General features: G+C 43.7%; 1 protein-coding gene across 2 annotated transcripts; it reads left to right on the top strand.

Annotated features, from left to right (window-relative positions):
• The first annotated feature begins 5,244 nt into the window (after positions 1 to 5,244).
• pdik1l (PDLIM1 interacting kinase 1 like) lies at positions 5,245 to 18,219 on the top strand. 2 transcript variants are annotated; one of them, XR_014799248.1, is made up of 4 exons: positions 5,245 to 5,412; positions 9,573 to 9,868; positions 11,800 to 15,917; positions 16,104 to 18,219. XR_014799248.1 is itself a non-coding variant. In XM_084919519.1 (3 exons), exons 2-3 carry the CDS (start codon positions 9,584 to 9,586, stop codon positions 12,538 to 12,540), a joined length of 1,026 nt encoding a protein of 341 aa, XP_084775645.1. In that variant the 5' UTR covers positions 5,245 to 5,412; positions 9,573 to 9,583; the 3' UTR covers positions 12,541 to 18,219. The 2 variants fall into 2 exon arrangements, 1 of the variants encoding a protein (XP_084775645.1); XM_084919519.1 differs by having other exon boundaries at positions 11,800 to 18,219.
• Positions 18,220 to 19,105: the final 886 nt, after the last annotated feature.

Here is a 19,105-nt window from a genome sequence, read left to right as displayed (position 1 = left end):
AGATTACGAGCCGATCTTCAGGGGGCTGGCCATGAAGGCCCTAGGAGACAACGTTAGAAAAGCAAGGATAACTGTAACAAAAAATAATTTCCCCTAGGGATCAATAAAGTATTCTGATTCTGATAGGGGACGTATCAGACAGAAAGGAGCAAAACAGGAAGATTTCAGGGTAAGTAGGACCTCGGCGCTGCAAATCAAATACACTTTATTAAGCATGACCACTAACATACAAGCAGAAGTTTTGCCATTGTTCCAGCCTGAGGATTAAACTGCACAGGAGTCACTACATCACTGTGGTTGTTACTGACTTTCTCTGTTATGCTGGGCTTAAAGTTACCATGGTGATTTAGTCGAATAACCAGTTTTGTGAGTTTAAGCTTGACTTGCATCACAGTAACACATTAATCTTGTTTCACACCGGAGCACCGCATGTTTGAATGAATCCAAGCACAGGGTCTCAGCACAGCTCATACTGACCGTGGTGGTGACTTGGACGCGATGTAACTGACGTCATGTGTTCATCTCAGTTTTTATTTATCAAATTCTAAATTCTGTTGTGACTGTGGACAAAATAACTGCTTGCTGTGTTATTTCTGTTGTGTTGAATGTGTTGGACACATCAGTCACTTCCCCTCGTTGACCCAAAACAATACCTTTTGTATTTTAGGCTGTCGATTTGATTTCACGGCCCACAGTTGTTCTGATACGTTTTTGCCTTAATTTCCTCTCCAGCTGTTACAGTTAAGAAGAACTAGTGCTGCTAGGCAACCAGTTATCCAACACTTTACCTTTTAAGCTAAAGTCTTTAAGGACAGAGACGGTCACTTTTAACTGCTCATTAATGGCTTTCAGCCCTGCTCTATAGAAAAGTAAATGTGTCATATCAGCGACACAAAGCCATAATAGGAACGAGGTGATGTTTTCATAATGACGTCACGGCTGCGACGTGTGAAGTGCAGAGAAGGACTTAACTTTATTTACAGAGTGGCAAAACTAAACACAAACAAGAGCTAAACATAGGCTACACTGAAAACCCTAAACTGGAAGACTAACTAAACAAACCTGAAACACAGAACACGACAGGCAGCGACGACATGCAGGGCAACACGCAGAAAGCTACACAGTAGTGACACAGACAGACCAACAACAAGCAGGAGAACACACAGGGCTTAAATACACACAGGAGCAATCAGGAAAACACAGCTGGGAGAAATCAGAGCTGGTGAGACAAGGGGGAAGCAAAACCACACAGGACAGGGACTATCAAAGTAAAACAGGAAATACAACAGGTATGCACAGACACCAGCTCAACACTAAAGCAACAGACATGGCAACAGGGAGAGAACAGAGCCGTGGGACAGACGCAGAGACACAGAACAGAAACCAAACTCTAAGAAGAGGAAATCCTAACAAGAATGAAACATAACACAATAATAATCAGAACCAAAACCAGTCCACAGGCTCAGGACCACACATCAGCCATCATGTCATAAGATGACATTTCTTTTTCTCCTAAATGGAGAAAAATGCACAAATGAACATTAAAAAAGAGAGAAAAACATTAAAACTGATGTTTTTTCCATAACACGTAACTGTGAATATGGATAACGTATGGTATGATGTACTATCGTACAGGATTTATTTATTTCCCTATGGTGGATCACTTTGTTATGGAAGTTTGTTTTCACCACTGACAAAAATATTTTTGTCGTTTATGAGCCAGAATTATTATTCCAAAATTGTGATTTTCTCAGTTATGAACTATGTTTGGAGAAATTTGACATAGTAAATCAGCATTTTGAGATAAAAATCTGAAATTAAAGCTGCAAAAATGCTGTTTATTTATTAACAGAAAGAAGTTTTCATACTTTCTTGATCAAAAATCTGTTACTGGTTTCAAAAAGTCACATGACAGAGAAATATTTGAATAAATGGCATCTGTGCTTTTAAATCGTTGGAGTAAAGGTACAGTAATAATTTGTAATGATTTCATGAACAACAAGATAAGATGTGACCATCAAAGAAATCCTTAAACAGACTGAGACTTCATCTAAAAGCCAAAGCTGGAAGTATTCTGCCCTCTTGTGGGGGAATTTAATAATACCATAGATGGGATTTTCAGCTGTTGAGCAGGTTATCACAGACTACCATATGAAACTGCACTAAACCTAATAAACCTACCTTGACATTCAGGGTGCGTTTGATAATGTAGTACAATCATAGTCAAAGGTTTTGAGAACGACACAAGTTATCACAAAGTTTGCTGGCAATCTGCATGTACAGCAGAATATTATCACGAGTGATCGAATGCATGCATGTGTTTCATCTTTGCCATAAAATGAACATACTCCTAAAAAACCCATTTCCACTGCCACAGATGGACTCTGACATCATTAGTGATCCTCTCATTAACACAGGTGAGTGTTGATAAGAACATGGCTGGAAATCACTCTGTCATGCTGACTGAGCTAAGCAGACTTTTGATGTTCTTCCTTTGTGAACTGGTCAGGGTCTACTTGATCCCAGTAGTTTAATCATCAGACAATTAGTGCGAGGGTCCCTGCAGGTGTCTGCATGCCTGCCTGTTTTTCTGACCGCACTGGTTTGTCTGTGGAGACCATTTGGGCGTCCTCCTCAGGTGGCGGACTTTAACTTTAAGCAGACTGCTTGGCTGTTGGGTCTCCAGCTGTCAGTGTTTGTGTCCACAATGGAGTGTAATCAAGCCCTTAGAATAGCAGACTGGATGCTTTAAATGGAGCGTAGTGTTTGAAATCATCATCCGTCCTTTGTTAACCATAGTTACCTGCAAGGAAACATGAGCAGTCATCCTTGCTTTGCATAAAAGGATACTGCTGCTAGTAGAAGTTCAGTTGTTGTGAAGAAGGCTTTCGTGTCCAGCAAGCACTGTCTGCTAAAGGTAATTCAGCTTCAGCATCGCGGCACCACCCGTGCAGAACGTGGTCAGGAATGCAGCAGGCAGGGGTGAGTACATCTGCATGCACAGTGAAGCAAAGGCTTTTGGAGGATGGTCTTTTTTCAAGCAGGGCAAAGAAGTCGCAACAAAAACATGGAGGACAGACTGGCCTTTTCTCTGTTTGGGGCATCCAGAAACATGACTGTGCAGAGAGGAGAAGGTGGAGTGCTACAATCAGTCCTGCATCATGCCAACAGTAAAACACCCTGCTGCCATTCATGTGAGGGGTTGCTTCCCATCCAAGGGAGTTGACTCACAATTTTGCCATGAAGAATACAGCCACAAATAAAGAATGGTACTAAAACACCCTCTGAGAACAACTTCTCCCAGCCATCCAAGCAACTCCCAAGCCCCCTGAGGTCCCTGTTTCCTCCTCAGCCTCCGGCCAGGCTTCCTGATGCATTCCATCTCCACTGCCGCTGGCGTTTTGTCTGGTCTCCTGGCAGACTCGCTTTCTCCATCGATGCAGGTCTCTTCCAGTAAGTCGTCTCCTCAGATCTCCTGCCAAGCCTCACATGTCTTCTAGTGCTGGCCTCCAGGGTTCCTTCACCTATGTCGCTGGCTACCTGGCCAGCCTCCAGAGTTGCTCTGTCTATGTCTAATACATTAAAGTATTTATTAATTTTACATTTTTATTATTTATTATGGGCAGCATGCGCATGGTGGTGCAGAGTTTACCACCGTCGCCTCTCAGAAAGTACTGGCTTCAGATCCACACTGGGGCCTTTTTGTATGGACTTTGTATTGTTCCCCCCGGATACTCTGGCTTCCTACCGTAGTCCAAAGACAAGTATGGGGTTAGGTGAATTAGTGAATCTAAATGGACTGTAAATGTAAATGTGCACATGAATGGTTATGTGTCTCTATCCTTGTGACAGGCCAAGTTGTGATGCTACACAACTTCAAAAGCATCTCCAAAACTGCAGCTCTTGTGAGATGTTGTCAGTCTGCAGTGTTCAGGATCTATCAAAGGGGTTATGGGTGGCCAAGCCTCAGTCATGCACACCTGTCCCGCTCTTATTCACACATGTATTTTATTTGGCTTCTACTGACTTTCGTCATTCTTGTCTCCAGAGCATACCTCCACCTCTCCAGGTTCTCTTCCAGCTCCTCTCAGATCACAGCATCATCTGCGAACATCATAGTCCCTTCATACCCGACCTCATCAGTCAACCTGCTCATCACCACTGCAAACAAGGGCAGGCTCAAAGCTGACCCTTGTAATCTCATGTCCACCTTGAACACATCTCTCACTCCCACTGCACACCTTACTACTGTCTTGCTGTCCTCATACTTCCCTGGCACTCCCGACTTCCTCCTGCAGTACCAAAGTGTCTCTCTTACCCTATTATATGTTTTCTTTAGATCTACAAAGAGACCTCTATATTTGCAGCACCGCCCTGCGTCAGCAAACTCAAAGCAAACGTCACACCTGTAGTGCTTTTTCTTCGCATGAAGCGATTATATCAATTGCACAATGTCCACCCTAGAATACTGAATACTGGGCAGCTGGTATAGGTTTGTTCATATGTTTCGTTTTAGGATTTTCATCATGTGTTTTCTGTGAATGTGTTCCTGAAATCAGGCAAATAGGTTTGTCTATCATCCAAGCATCAGTATCTGTATTTGAGAAAGAATTACAGGTGATATTTGGATAGCGGGTCCACTACATTAGATTACATAAACTTGTACAGGTGCTTATGGAAGAGGATTAGTGCCACTGGAAATAGAAAAAAGTGGGGGAGTCTATTTTGTTTTTTTAAGAATTCTGAGTAAAAAAAAATCCCAATCCTCTTCTGCAGGTGTGCACGGATTTTTGTTCACTAAGTGTTCTCATTTCACTGACTGAATAATGCTAATCAAATGTGCTAGCTATAATAGGAAGTTTGCATTTCAAAAATACACCGTGCCTTTTGCCATCTTTGAGTCAGGATTTAATTTCAATTCCTAAAGTACAAGTGTTTAGTTTAATACAAAACAAACAAATAAAAAATCCACACAAAAATGACTAAAAAAGTCACCAAACACAGAGCAAGTAAGCAACTCTTAGAATATAAAGCAAAGCAGAATTTTTTGATGCAACAAGACTTAATGAAGAACTAATCAGCTATTTCTCTGCATGTACTTAAAAAATTTTTTTTTTCATAAAAACATGTTTAGAAAAACATACCCTCGCCCGTCAACGTTCCTCCACCTCCTGGCTATTGAGTCTCCATTATAAAAAAGTATCTACGGGGATTTTATTTTGAAGGGTATGACCGGAAGTCGTCCCTCTATCGCCACTGACGCGCTGTGCTGCATAGCAGCTGCGCGCTCTCACGTCCAGTGTTTGACAAAACCTTCTTGGTTTGACTGTGCGAGCAGAACGTGCGCGGCGGTAATGGCTGCCAGGGAGAGTAAAGAAGACAACAAATGAACCCCCGAGAATCGACTCGAAGGTGAGCTTGATAACAGTCGCGGCCCGACAACTGTTGTTTCTTCTACATATCAACTATTGTCTCGTCTGCTGTAGCTACTTGGGTCGCGTGTGTGTGTTTTGAGGCTGGATTTTTTATGATGCCACACACACACACACACACACACACACACACACACACACAGGACAATAAACTGTCAATACCCTGTGCTTATCACGCTGTGCCCCGGTGCTGGTACCGTTGAAGAGGCATGGACTTGTCCTAGCTAGATGCTCGGTACCACCGTACGTGTCAGTTGTGCTGAAGATATATGGACTCATTGTTAGCTCAGGTTAACGTGATTAGCTAACGTTAGCTGAGCAACAACATCGTTAGCTGACAGTAGGCAGGCCAGATAGCTGTTAGCCTCTTAGCCAATCAGCCAAGTGGATTTGTAATCAGCCCCTTAGCACGCTGGCTACCGCTCCTTCCGTCCGGAGTCAGCCTTTCGCTGCCGACTTTTGGGAGACATCCATCAGCTCCGAACCTGTCACTGTCACCTTCCTTTAGAATGAAGTTTTCTGATTAGTCCAGTGAATATTGGGATATAGACAGGTGTTTAATACCGGTCATTCCCAGGATAACAGGCAGAGTTGTTACAGTGCTAAGTTGTGTTGTGCTCCGAGTCGAAAGAGCAACAGCCCATCAAGTGAAACAACGCTAACATAAGTTGGCTTCATAATAAGAAGAAATAGTTATAACTGAGCTATTATTGACATGTGACAAAGTGACTTTGTACACTGGTGAGTTTTACTTATCGAGTATTGCTGAAACAGTATTCCAATAGCCCAAATCATCAAATACTATGGATTTATTTTTTAAAATCCTTGTCAGTTGGTGTATAGAAAAACCAACTGACAAGGATGGTTTGCAGTCCATGTTGCCTGTGCTTAGTTTTCTTATCTTAAATATATACTTTAAAAAAAAGTACTTCCTAATCTGATTACGACCCAGCTCCTCTGCAAGGTGACATAACCCTGTAGTGGTGTCACGTTAACACAACGCTTTCTGCAATAGTTGTACATGGTGTTGAATCCTGTTTACATTATGGAGCAGCAGAGGGGTATGCTACAAACTGAATACTGTACAGGTTTCCTCGTGTGTTTGTTATTAATTGAAAGTTAATAACAGGAGTAATGAAGGGGCGGGGCACTTATCTTTCACTTCTCCACTCATCTTACATGCATTGGTGTGTAACAGGCTGCGCTTAAGCCATATTACTATGGTGGTATTAATAATAATAACAATAACATGTTGTTATTTATTAACATTTTATTTGCTGCCTTGTTGCTGAGACACAGTAGGACTCTTTGTTGCATCACTTATTCAACAAGAAAAAGTAATGTCTGCAGGCGCCTCCGTCACTGTTTTACAGCTCACTGGGTAAACAGTTATTAAGTAGTATTTATTTACTTTGTTGACAGCTTACAGTTGTCATCCAATTACATTATATCTGTAATCTTTATTTTTGCTGTTCTAATAACTGTGTAGTTACATTGATTGTAATCTGTCCCTGTTTCTAGTCCTGTCCATCATTCAGCTGTCTGTTCTATGCCACTGAGTTATAGAGTAACAATAATCAGAAGTATAGTATGATTAATAAAAATGAAGGGAAAAAGAAGTATTGATAAGTCATCAGTGCAATCTCAGGTCACGTCTTCTTGAAAAATATGAGCAGTGTTATAATGTTGTACAGGTGTAAGTGACAGGAACGTTCTGTGTGGGAGCTTCTCGTTGGGAGCGTTTCCTCTGCTGTCCCGTCACAGCTCGGTCACATGAACGTTCGCTTAGTTGGCGATTCGCAGATACTTGATTTCTACCTGAACTGTCTGCCAGGCCTTTTGTTAAGAAGCTGAACTGTGAATGGTTGTTGCAGCTAAACTAAGAAAACTGCAGAAAATGATGGTTTGGTTGACGGTCTATATGAAGGTAATTGTGCTGTCAGTTCTACAGCCTGCTGTGCTCGGGTCAGAGCGACATCATCACACAGGCCTGTGCTGGTCGTGCGCCTGATGTTTTTTGTGACCTTGTGGATTCATCCACAGAAATGTAAATTGCAGTGCACCAAATATGCATGTCCCGCATGCAGCCTGGCTGTGACGTCTCCGGCTGTCAGTGTCTTTGTCTCAGCCGAGAAGGATCCAGGCTTCACACTTCCCAGGACCACAGTGTGACCTCAGCTGGCTTCAGCACTGTTCAGGAGCACACAGATGTTAATATGAGCAGTGAGGAGAAATGTGGACCAACTATCACGAGCTGTGGTCTAAACCAGCGGTCCCCAACCTTTTTTGCGCCACGGACCGGTTTATGCCCGACAATATTTTCACGGACCGGCCTTTAAGGTGTCGCGGAAAAATACAACAAAATAAAACCAGTACCGGTACCGAAAAAAAGATTTATTCATAACACACGTGAAAAGACCCAGGAAAACCGAGTTCACGATAAAAACGATAACAAAAGCTTCAACTCTCGCGGCCCGGTACCGGGCATGTAATCTCCAAACTGTTGCTTTCAAGAATGTTTCTGTGTCCTGAATATTTCACTGTGGACTGTGGACATGTTGCTCACCCACGGTGTTTGTCATTGCTGCTGATTCAAAACAGCGTTTGGATTCCTCCATTGTTTTTACTTTAGTGAGCCAAGTTGTTTTTCATGTTTTGGGATAAAGTCTTAAATCATTACTCTGGTGTTGCAAAGTCACAGCAGACGGACAGACAGAGAACTGGTTTGGTGACCTCAGAGAGGCTGCAGAGCAGAAACACGACTCTGCTGGTAAAGAGTGTGAAGTTGAACTGTGGGCAAAGAGACTCAGAGGAGAGGCACCTTGTTTAGGTCTTTATTTGTCACAAAGTTTGTTGTGTTAACTCATTCACCCAACGTTTGCGTGTTAGGTGAATGAGAGCAGGAGGCACAGCTCTCTGGGAGCTTTGTGGCAGGAAGAGCACCCACAGTAAACATATTTACCATCTGCTGTGGCAGCCCCTTACAAGAACAAGAGTAACTTTATTGATCTCAAAGGGAAATTCGTACGTCTGACATAGATCCTGTCTTCTCCAGTGTGTCCAGTCTCTCCAATTACAGAGTCAGATTTCTGGCTAAGTAAGGGAGCAGGTTTTACTTTTTATATGTGATTCTTTATGAGTTTTCACTGGGTAGATGCAGACGGACGTAGCTTTGGAGTCACAGTGAAGCAACCCTGGATAGGCGAAATGATTTTCCACCAGGACACAATAATACCTGTGGTTGCAAAAAGACTTGTGGTTAGGGCTGCTCGATTATGGCAAAAATGATAATCACGATTATTTTCACTGAAATTGAGATCTCGATTATTTGACGATATTTATTTAACAATAACAATGTGTTGAATAACGGCTTTAAAGACTGTCAAAAAATAATATAAAATAGTGCAAATACTGATAACAGTGCAAATGTTTGCAATATAAAAAATAAATGAAAAATGTAAACATCTGTTTAGTGAACTTTGCAGTGTTGCTCTGTGGTGCAGCTACGACACTGTAGCAAAGTTTACACACTATGTCTACTTGATCCACGTCTGACTCCACCAACCCATAATGTTTCCACACCACTGAAGTTTGTTTTACCTCTCTTTTCAACCAACAGCAGTCGCTCTCCTCTCCAAATAACTTCTGCTTAGCTTTCCGAGCTTCCCTCGGGTCCTCTTAATTGTTGTGACACGTGTTCGAAATGCAGAGAGGTGCGCTCAATTTGCCACACGGAGCAGCGCGAGAGTAAAGCGCGAGGGAGGGGCTAATAATCGGCTCAGTCATTTTTAATGATCGTTGAAAGCCCAGATCGTAATCGAGATTAAAATTCGATTAATTGAGCAGCCCTACTTGTGGTCCTATCAAAGTCTATGAATTATGGGCTCAGTCACTGGAATCAATAAGCCTGCTTTGTATTTGAGGGTATTCGAGTATCAGAAAGGAGGATTACCTGTCCGGTTGTCTTTGGCTAATGATTTGCAGTTGACAAGTTGTTAGCTAATGAGTTTGCATTGGGTGGCTGCGTTCATGCGTTATACACTCCATGGGATAATACTAGCATGCTTTTAGACGTGCTGAATCTTTGAAAGTCAACCAAGTGCAGAGGGCGAGCTTAACTCTCACAATATGTCTCCACAGTGAGGACTAGGATGGTAAGCAGCCAGCCGAAGTACGAACTCATCCAGGAGGTGGGGCGTGGCAGTTACGGTGTGGTCTATGAGGCAGTAGTGAAGCGTACAGGGGCAAGGGTGGCGGTGAAGAAGATTCGCTGCCACTCTCCAGAAAATGTCGAACTGGCCCTCCGGGAATTCTGGGCCCTCAGCAGCATCCAAAGCCAGCACCCGAATGTCATCCACCTGGAGGAGTGTATCCTGCAGCGGGACCAGCTAGCCCAGAGGATGAACCACGGCTCCAGTTCGCCGCTCTACCTTGAGGTGAGAACACATGAACCATGGGATCAGTCACGATGGGTGTAGTTCGTCTGTGTTTGTGTTCACTTTTTATAACTGCTTCACTGTATAAGGTAAAGAAAATGACTGTTTTAGTCCTAAAACAGTCATTTTAACAAACAGTTGTAATAATATCAGATCAAAATGTGAGAATTCACAAGTTCCAAAGTTAAAACGAGTCAAACACAGCTTGGTTTGTAACAGATGTTCTGTGGGTATTTCTCTATACAGCTAACCCAGCAGAGAAACCGTGCTCTGGTAATTCTGTTCATTGCAGTGAGTTTGTCAGAGCTGCTCCTTGTTCTCCACCTGTTGTGTTATTTCTTTACATATAAATGGACTGTAGAACAAAAATAAAAGCAACGGTGAGCTGGTCCTGATGTTCCTAAATAAGAAGAGGAAGAACCTGTGATTACGGCTCCTACTGTTCTCACGAGGACGCAGCAGCAGGGAGAATATCGTGGTTTGATCCTGGAGCTGAAGCTGTGTCACGGTCGCTTTCATACATATTACAGGATGTCAGTGGGTCAGTTTGAACCACAGCTGAGGAGGCAGAGAAATCACTTCACAGGGCCCAGTGAGCCGGAGCAAAGTTTACCTGTGTGCCGTTTGACTATTTCCATGCCTTCTTAAGGATGACATTTTTGTTAAGAATATAACCTGCAAAATGAAGAATTACATAGAAGTAAACGATAATGGTGAGGTATCCGATTCGACTGTTTTGAGGGGCGAAATAATCTCTTACACTTCAGCTCTTAAAAAAGAAAGAGAGAAACGTCCATCGGAAATCAACAGTGTCCTTCCTGACCTGCATCGTATCAAGTCTCTACATCTCCTGTGGATTATAAAGAGATAGTGAAATTAAAATACGAATATAATGACATAATGAGTGGCCTAGTCAGTAATCTACTTTGGAAATTGCGACAAAAGCATTTTGAGTTTGGGGATAAACCCTGATATAAACCGTCGCTTCAGTGAGTTCTGTTCTCTTAAGCATAATATGTTACAATCTGATCTTAATGGCTTCTTCGATTCTCTCCCATTGCTTAAACTGAGGAACTCCGACCGGGATTATCTTGATTCCGAGTTTACTCTTCAGGAGGTTATCCAGGCTATACAATCATTCCCTAATGGCAAACCAGCGGGACCTGATGGTTCAGAGTTCTATGACATTTTGCGACATTCTTGAGGATGCTGAACAATCAGTTCCTCTGCTCCTCAGCCTGATTACATTATCAGGATAAACCATCGACTGGTCAAAGAGTGAGTTTCCAACAACAGCTCGCCAGAATTCCTGCAGCAAGTTCCATTCAAAGTAGTTAGAATATCATTTTTTTTCCTGTATTGTGAAGTGCAAATTTGTTTGAATTAATTGGTTTTTTTGTAACGCATCGGAGCCTGTTTGCGTCTCCTTTTGTTTTGGGTTTGTTTTTGTGTTATATTTTGAAAATTTAAAATAAAATGATCAAAACAACAACAAAAAAACAAAAAACCATCCAAATGCTCCAGATGAGGAAACTGGCCGAATGCCTGCTTTCATAGAGCTAGTCACAGTTTAGCTCAGTTCAAAGCAGTCGGGCTGACAACAGTCCCCTGTGACGATTTATGTTTTAAGATAAACATGCTACAATATCGTGAGAGGGAGTCAGACTTGAATAATTACTAATGATTAAATGAGGACTGGTGTATAGTAGGGATGTGTGCTGTAATAATCTAATGGCTCTACACTACCAGCATTGGGCATCAATTATAAACTGGTGTTTCCTAAATGTGCAGCCATCTGCCACCAGAAAGAGCATCTATGTTGAGACACGCCATAAATCTGTTGATCTAGGCCGTATGTCACAATCGTTACATGGAAAATGCCAGCGCTGCTTATGTACACGCACTTTTCATCTTCTGTGTTTCTTCTGCAGCTCGTGGAGACGTCTTTGAAGGGCGAGATCACCTTTGACCCTTGCTGTGCCTACTATTTGTGGTTTGTTATGGACTTCTGCGACGGCGGCGACATGAATGCCTACTTGCTGTCTCGCAAACCTAGCCGCAAGACCAACACCAGCTTCATGCTGCAGCTGGGCAGCGCCCTGGCTTTCCTGCACCGTAACCAGATCATACACCGTGACCTCAAACCAGACAACATCCTCATCTCCCAGGCCTGCACGCCAGCCGGCTCGTCCGAGCCCACCCTCAAAGTGGCTGACTTTGGCCTGAGCAAGGTCTGCTCTACATCCGGGCTCAACCCCGAGGAGCCGGCCAGCGTCAACAAGTGCTTCCTGTCCACGGCTTGTGGGACGGACTTCTACATGGCCCCGGAGGTCTGGGAGGGCCACTACACAGCCAAGGCAGATATCTTCGCCCTGGGGGTGATTATCTGGGCTATGGTGGAGCGCATCACCTTTGTGGATGTGGAGACTCAGAAGGAGCTGCTGGGGAGCTACGTGCAGCAGGGCTCGGAGATTGTGCCGCTAGGAGAGGCCCTGTTAGAAAACCCAAAGATGGAGCTGCTGATCCCTGCGCGGAAAAAGAGCATGAACAGCCACATGAAGCAGCTGATCAGGGAGATGCTGTCGGCCAACCCTCAGGAGCGGCCCGACGCCTTTGAACTGGAGCTCAGACTGGTCCGTATCGCGTGCAGAGAGCTCGACTGGGACACGTGATTGACGAGCAAACGTCACCACAAACTCGGCCGCAAAGCACACGCAAACATCTCATCAGCTGCTGTTAACAACGATGGTCACACAATGGGCAACAGTCATTGGTTGTAATATTGATTATCCTTTAGCCACTGTTCAAAGCACCCACGGTCTACGACTTTATGTTGAAGGGGGGAGGTGTCACATCTGCTGCTCCAAACTGCAGCCTAGTCTCAGGCTAATCACAGCTTCCACTTCCTCATTTCATCTGTCAGTGAAACATGACGGAAGAGCAACGTGACCCCAGAAACTCCTGCTTTCAGGTAGAAAAGACAGTCAGAGCCTTTGTCTTCAAATGCCACCCAAACCTCGGTGCTAAGTGTTACTAAATGCAATATGAGACATGATCCTGTGATTTCTTGTGCTCACATTCACCCAAAGGGCCGACACTGCATCCAGCCACCTCATCGTGCTGCGTGTTGCTGTCAAGTTGTTTGTGGGTTTTACAATTTACACGAAGATTGGACTCAAATACAAACATGCCCTGAATGCTCAGGTATTAATGGCGTACAGCTCGATGGTGTTTGAAGACAAAAGCTCGCTGTCGAGGGACGTTCTGCTCCTTGGTCGTGTGAGGGGGGAAACAAAAACTTTGGTGCTTACATATTAGTAACATGGGTGGAGCACTTTTTTTTCTTTATCAGCAAGTGTCCAGCCAGCAGGGGCTTGTGGTTGGGGGTTTCTCCCCTTTGCAAACTGTAAGATAGGCTGGCCAGTCGCAGACACACCCCTGGCCGCATGATCAGAATGTATAATGATGGAGAGCGGTCCCTGTTATTAACATAGAGCCTTAAACACAGAAATACTTTTAGCCCCAAGCACGTCATCCAGTCAGTGAGGCAGACAAAGGATCATTCAGGTTTATTGCATGTTTGTTCCAGTCTGTGGTTTGCACCGGCAGTCTGAACACTGTTCTCACCGAAGCCCCTTTAGACTGAATTTCTGTCATTTCAGGGCATCTTTACATGACTTCAGTCAGATAAGAAAGACTGCTGCAGAAAAGGGACAAGACGGAGTAAGACGTTTAATATCCTTGCAACATGAGGCACAAGATGGTCAGCAGAGAATCACGTATATCTGAGGTTTACCAGCTGGTTACTGGTCATAGGTGGCCAGCTGAAAACAGTCCAGTTAGGCCCGACTGCTGACCAGTTTGTGGCCTCTGGTGTCGACTCCTAATTATGTCAGCAAGTGCAGCGCTGCAGGCTGCTAAAGCCGACCCAAGTCATGTAGATGTGTCACCAAAACACGCTTGTATAAGTCTTGTAGCTGAAGTTTAATATTAATGTCTCACCTTAAAACTACCATGAAATAACACCAGGATACAAATGTTTTCAATATCAGAGAGTTGGGAAATCCCCTTAGTGCTTCTTTATTAAATAGTTTTCACTGGCGAAGCCCTGATCTGTACGACATTGTTCCAGCCTGTAATCATAGAGGCTCTGGTCTCGAGTTTTACCCTCATGAAGGCGACTTTGTGATTAAGGTGTTGGATTATTGGGACATCACTAATGAGAGCGATTACTGTTGTTCTCACTTTAATATGATCATTGTTCAGTGTGCATAGTGCCATCATGCCCAGTAGGAATAATAAATCCGAATGATCCTTCAGAAAGACAGGAATCTGAACTGTGTGGTGCAGTCAGACTCAGTGTTGGGTCGAGTGGTGACACAAGTATTCACACGTGTTCACACCTGATGTGTAAAAGGGACGAATGGAGCAAAGCACTTATAGTTAACATGGTTCGTGACGACCTCCTGCAGTGTGTGCTGCAGGCTGATAACCACGCAGGTATTTGTTTTCCAGGCTGTTGTTAGTTATGCATGCTGCAGCTCATCTTCAGGAAAGGCGAGAGGAAGAGCATCAGCACACGCCATCATCCGTGAGCCAGAGGATCTTCTCTGTTTTCGTTGACGTGTAAAGCTCTTGTGTTTTGTATGTGTTTAACCTGATCTGCTCTCACTGTGTCACTGCCTCCTTTCCTCCGGCTCTTACAGTAATCCTGCTCTTCATGCTCCTGACAGGCTAATTCTAAGCCTATTAAGCTGCAGCGCTTGGCACAGGATCATGCCTGGGACCCCTTTTGCCTTTCAGGTTATACATAATGTGTGTACTTTGACATATTTTAAATGAAAACAGTAAAAACTACAATGTCTTTGTTAGCTCACAGCTCTAACTGTGGCAGACCCCCCCCCCCCCCCCCTCATTAATTTCCCCCATGTTTTTAGCTCTGATAGCTTTATTCACTGGCATCGTGCGGATGACATCGGCCTTGCCGTCATTTTGACACTAGAGTGACCTCACTGATATTGCACTCAAACACCTCATTGGCAGAGTATGTGGTTGAGCTGCACAGCGTCTCGTGAGCCTGCAGTGCTGTGCTTTTGGTACAACCAGCAATACCACAAAATCAGTATTACAATACTCGGACGACGTTTCCTTTGCTTGCGTTGGGACTCAAATCTCTCATATGTGGATGTTGAGGGAGTCGTTTCTGGTCGAGAGAGGCGTTTGCCAAACTAATGCTTGGTCTGGGTTATTCACCTTTGATTTTTGATGTTCATTTCCTTTGCACATGTGTAAATACTGTACAGGCGAACAAGGTTTATGTACATGTGACTGAGTGGGCTCTGTTTTCAAGAGCTGGATTGGTTTGACATGTAAATTTGCTGTGATGACTTCAGTTTTCCTTCAGCTCTTGATTCAGCACTGCTTTCCTTCAATCATTGAAAAGATGTGATATACTTACAGGTTAATACAGTTGGTGTGCTAGTGATAATGTATGTACTCATTGGCCTGTTGTTTGTGGTTTTGTGTAAGCAAAAGCTGAAATACAACACGGGTCAGCTCAGTCCTCCTTTTGTCTGCTACCAGTCACGTTCAGCAGGGGTGCACTCGTGTAAATGCTAAACGCCTCGCCGACGGCCGCTGGCCAAACGGCCGATAAAACTGAGGTTCACGTGATGGCGGAGAGCCTTGTATATGAGATTCAGTTTCATCCATTGTGATTGATTTTATTTTTCTCATTCAAAAACAGTGAAGCGCTGGAGAATCCAAACGTTCCCCTGGCACAAGGGGAGTAAATAATAAAGGAGAGAAACCGTAACAGCTTGTTTTTGTTTCGAACCTTTGGACAATGATGCTCATACCAAGCACTGCTTCGAAGTCTCAGACATGTCCGTTACTGAGTGGGCTTAAAAAAGTTCACCAGACAGTGAGAGAGACTTGTGCTCAGTGCTGCTAACACATACAGAGCGTTGGATCGATGGTAGAGGGACTGGCGGTTTCCCCGTTTACAACTTTCTAGCATCCCCCCTAAAGCAGATGTGGGCAACTCCAGGCCTGGAGGGCCGGTGTCCTGCAGGTTTACGATGTGTCCTTGATCCATCACAGCTGGTTTAAACGGCTAAATGACCTCCTCAACATGTCCTGAAGTTCTCCAGAGGCCTGGTAATGAACTCATCATGTGATTCAGGTGTGTTGACCCAGGGTGAGATCTAAACCCTGCAGGACACCGGCCCTCCAGCCCTGGAGGTCCCCACCCCCCAACCCTAAAGGGACAAGTTCCAATAATGGCGTAATCACAGAGCTGACTTTCATCTTGTCTAACAGAGCAGATCACTGGCTATAAATCCAACAGTGGTGGAGTGTTTAGAGCTCGTTACAGTGCGAGCCCAGGTGTAATGATTGTGTGAGTCGCTGTCAGCGCAGAGCTCACGTAGCTCCACACTGTGCTTAAAAACCCGAGCGGCTAATTCGCTGCTAATGCTAACTCTAGATCGTAATCCAGTCTCGGTGCGTCCTGAATCAGTTTTGATAAAACACGTCACAGTTCAACAGAACCACAGCAACAATAGGTCCTGACCTTTGCTATCGTCTGTGCTGTCCTGTTGTGGGTTGGATAACGGGGGAACCTGCTCAGTGGGATTTCAGCTGTTATACTTTCCATGTGTGGATATAAAAATGCCCCTTACACCAATCATGCCAACTGCCTTTAATTAACATAAGTTTTTGAGGATGCGTTCATCCAAATATGTAAGACTGCTTTCTTCCATTTGCGCAACATCTCTAAAATTAGAAATATCCTGTCTCAGAGTGACGCTGAAAAACTAGTTCATGCATTTATTACTTCCAGGCTGGACGACTGTAATTCATTATTATCAGGAAGTCCAAAAAACTCCCTGAAAAGCCTTCAGCTAATCCAAAATGCTGCAGCAAGAGTCCTGACAGGGACTAGAAGGAGAGAGCAGATTTCTCCTGTTTTGGCTTCCCTTCATTGGCTTCCTGTTAAATCCAGAATTGAATTCAAAATCCTGCTCCTCACATACAAGGTCTTAAATAATCAGGCCCCATCTTATCTTAATGACCTTGTAGTACCATATCACCCTATTAGAGCACTTCGCTCTCGCTCTGCAGGCCTACTTGTTGTTCCTAGAGTATTTAAAAGTAGAATGGGAGGCAGAGCCTTCAGTTTTCAGGCCCCTCTTCTGTGGAACCAGCTTCCAGTTTGGATTCAGGAGACAGAAACTATCTCTACTTTCAAGATTAGGCTTCAAACTTTCCTTTTTGCTAAAGCATATAGTTAGGGCTGGACCAGGTGACCCTGAATCCTCCCTTAGTTATGCTGCAATAGACGTAGGCTGCCGGGGGATTCCCATGATGCATTGAGTTTTTCCTTTCCAGTCACCTTTCTCACTCACTATGTATTAATAGACCTCTCTGCATTGAATCATATCTGTTATTAACCTCTGTCTCTCTTCCACAGCATGTCTTTATCCTGTCTTCCTTCTCTCACCCCAACCGGTCGCAGCAGATGGCCCCGCCCCTCCCTGAGCCTGGTTCTGCCGGAGGTTTCTTCCTGTTAAAAGGGAGTTTTTCCTTCCCACTGTCGCCAAAGTGCTTGCTCATAGGGGGTCATATGATTGTTGGGTTTTTCTCTGTATCTATGAAGCGCCTTGAGGCGACTTTTGTTGTGATTTGGCGCTATATAAATAAAATTGAATTGAATTGAATCCTGGAAAAATGACAAAATGTAGTTTAATAAAACAATGAACATGAATACAGAGCAGACACGAGGTTTATGGAGTTCCCGCAGCACAGGAAGTGGCAGAGCTCCAGGTTAGATACCCCAAAGATTTAGATCTAAAATCTTTCACATCTTTTCTTGGTCTTTGTAAACTTTAATTGGAAGCTTTCAGGTTCTGACCTGTGATTTCAACATGTAGTCATTTTCAGAGTGTGCTGGTATCACAGAGTGGACAACCCGAGGCTGGTCTAACATTAAAATGCTGGCCTCAGCACACAGCTGATCTATGCTGGTATCTTTTGTCCTCGTGGAAAGAAGTGGGCATTTTGGCTGGAATGGAAACCTGCCAGTTTAACCTTTCTCAAAACAAATTGTGCGTGCCGCTCGGTGACTGAAGTCAGCACTGCGAGTCCTGGATCAGGGCTGCGCTCATTTCATTTGCAGAGTTTCAGTTTTCCTGCTCTCACTCATCTGTACGCACAGTTCTTGCTTTCATGTCATTGTAAGATACTTTGAAGAAACTGAGTTGAGTTTCACATGTGAAACAACAGCTGTCAATCACTGTTGAACCAATGGATTTTTAATAAAAATGAACTCGTTTAAAGTTTAAACCAAACTGAATGTGGTTTTGCTTCAGTGGTGCTTTTTATTCTGAAACACTGTTTTCTGGCTCCTGCTGGTGCGTCAGTGATCGTCCAGGTGGTTGCAACAGTTAATTTTATCAACGTGGATTCAAGGTAAGTGACAGAAGAAAGGTGGTTTGTCATAATAAAGGTCTTTGAACAAACGACATGAGACTGTTATGATACAGACTGTTGGCAGGATTAGAAGCATCACGTCTGACTCTACAGTAAACGCTGTGTGAGGAAGATGTGCGCCTTTACTCTGGTCTGACCCCCGAGAATTTGCCTGTGATTGGGACTCAGCATAAGAGCACAGATACTTTCACTTCACCTTCTTCCTCATGTGGTCCAGGTAAAGGGTTAAGAGTTATGGATCTGATAACTATTTTCATCTGGAAGCTCAGTCAGTCTAAAATCAGCTGCTTTATGATTGTAGTGTCCTCAGGCCAAAATTCTCAGCTGAGGACAGACAATAGACCAAAAACCACTGATGGTGTTATGATGCTCACCTTTCATACAGTCTGTGGTTATAATTTCCATTATATAATCCTTAATCCTCCAAAGTTTTGTCAGAGTTTATCTAATGAAGCTTTATTAAGGTTTTCTTGCATTTAGGCTGTTTGAGTTTGGTGATGTGATTTAGTTCAGTCTTTTTAATCTTGGGATGATTCAGCTTGAAAATATAGACGTAAACTAAATACAGTGTCATGCATTGCTTTGTATAACATGCAGCTTCATGCAAACATCATAGTTGAACCAAGTATAAGTATAAAGCTAGAAGTTAGGCGAAAACTTGCATCATTTAATTATATTTGCAATGTCAAGTAAAGAAATGTCAGGCACTGAAATCTCTTTTCGTGTCTTTTTTAAAATCTTTCT

This window comes from Perissodus microlepis, chromosome 22, assembly GCF_051167445.1.
Source record: "Perissodus microlepis isolate ML-2025 ecotype Zambia chromosome 22, ASM5116744v1, whole genome shotgun sequence".
NCBI lineage: Eukaryota > Metazoa > Chordata > Actinopteri > Cichliformes > Cichlidae > Perissodus > Perissodus microlepis.
The sequence above is the reverse complement of the archived record's forward strand: the minus strand, read 5'-3'. Positions and strand labels throughout refer to the sequence as shown.

Excerpts from the sequence above, each read along its gene's own strand:
- pdik1l (XM_084919519.1), top strand. The coding sequence starts at position 9,584 with ATGGTAAGCAGCCAGCCGAAGTACGAACTCATCCAGGAGGTGGGGCGT. Across the intron at positions 9,869-11,799 it reads GTTCGCCGCTCTACCTTGAG|CTCGTGGAGACGTCTTTGAA; the intron begins GTGAGAACACAT and ends TTTCTTCTGCAG.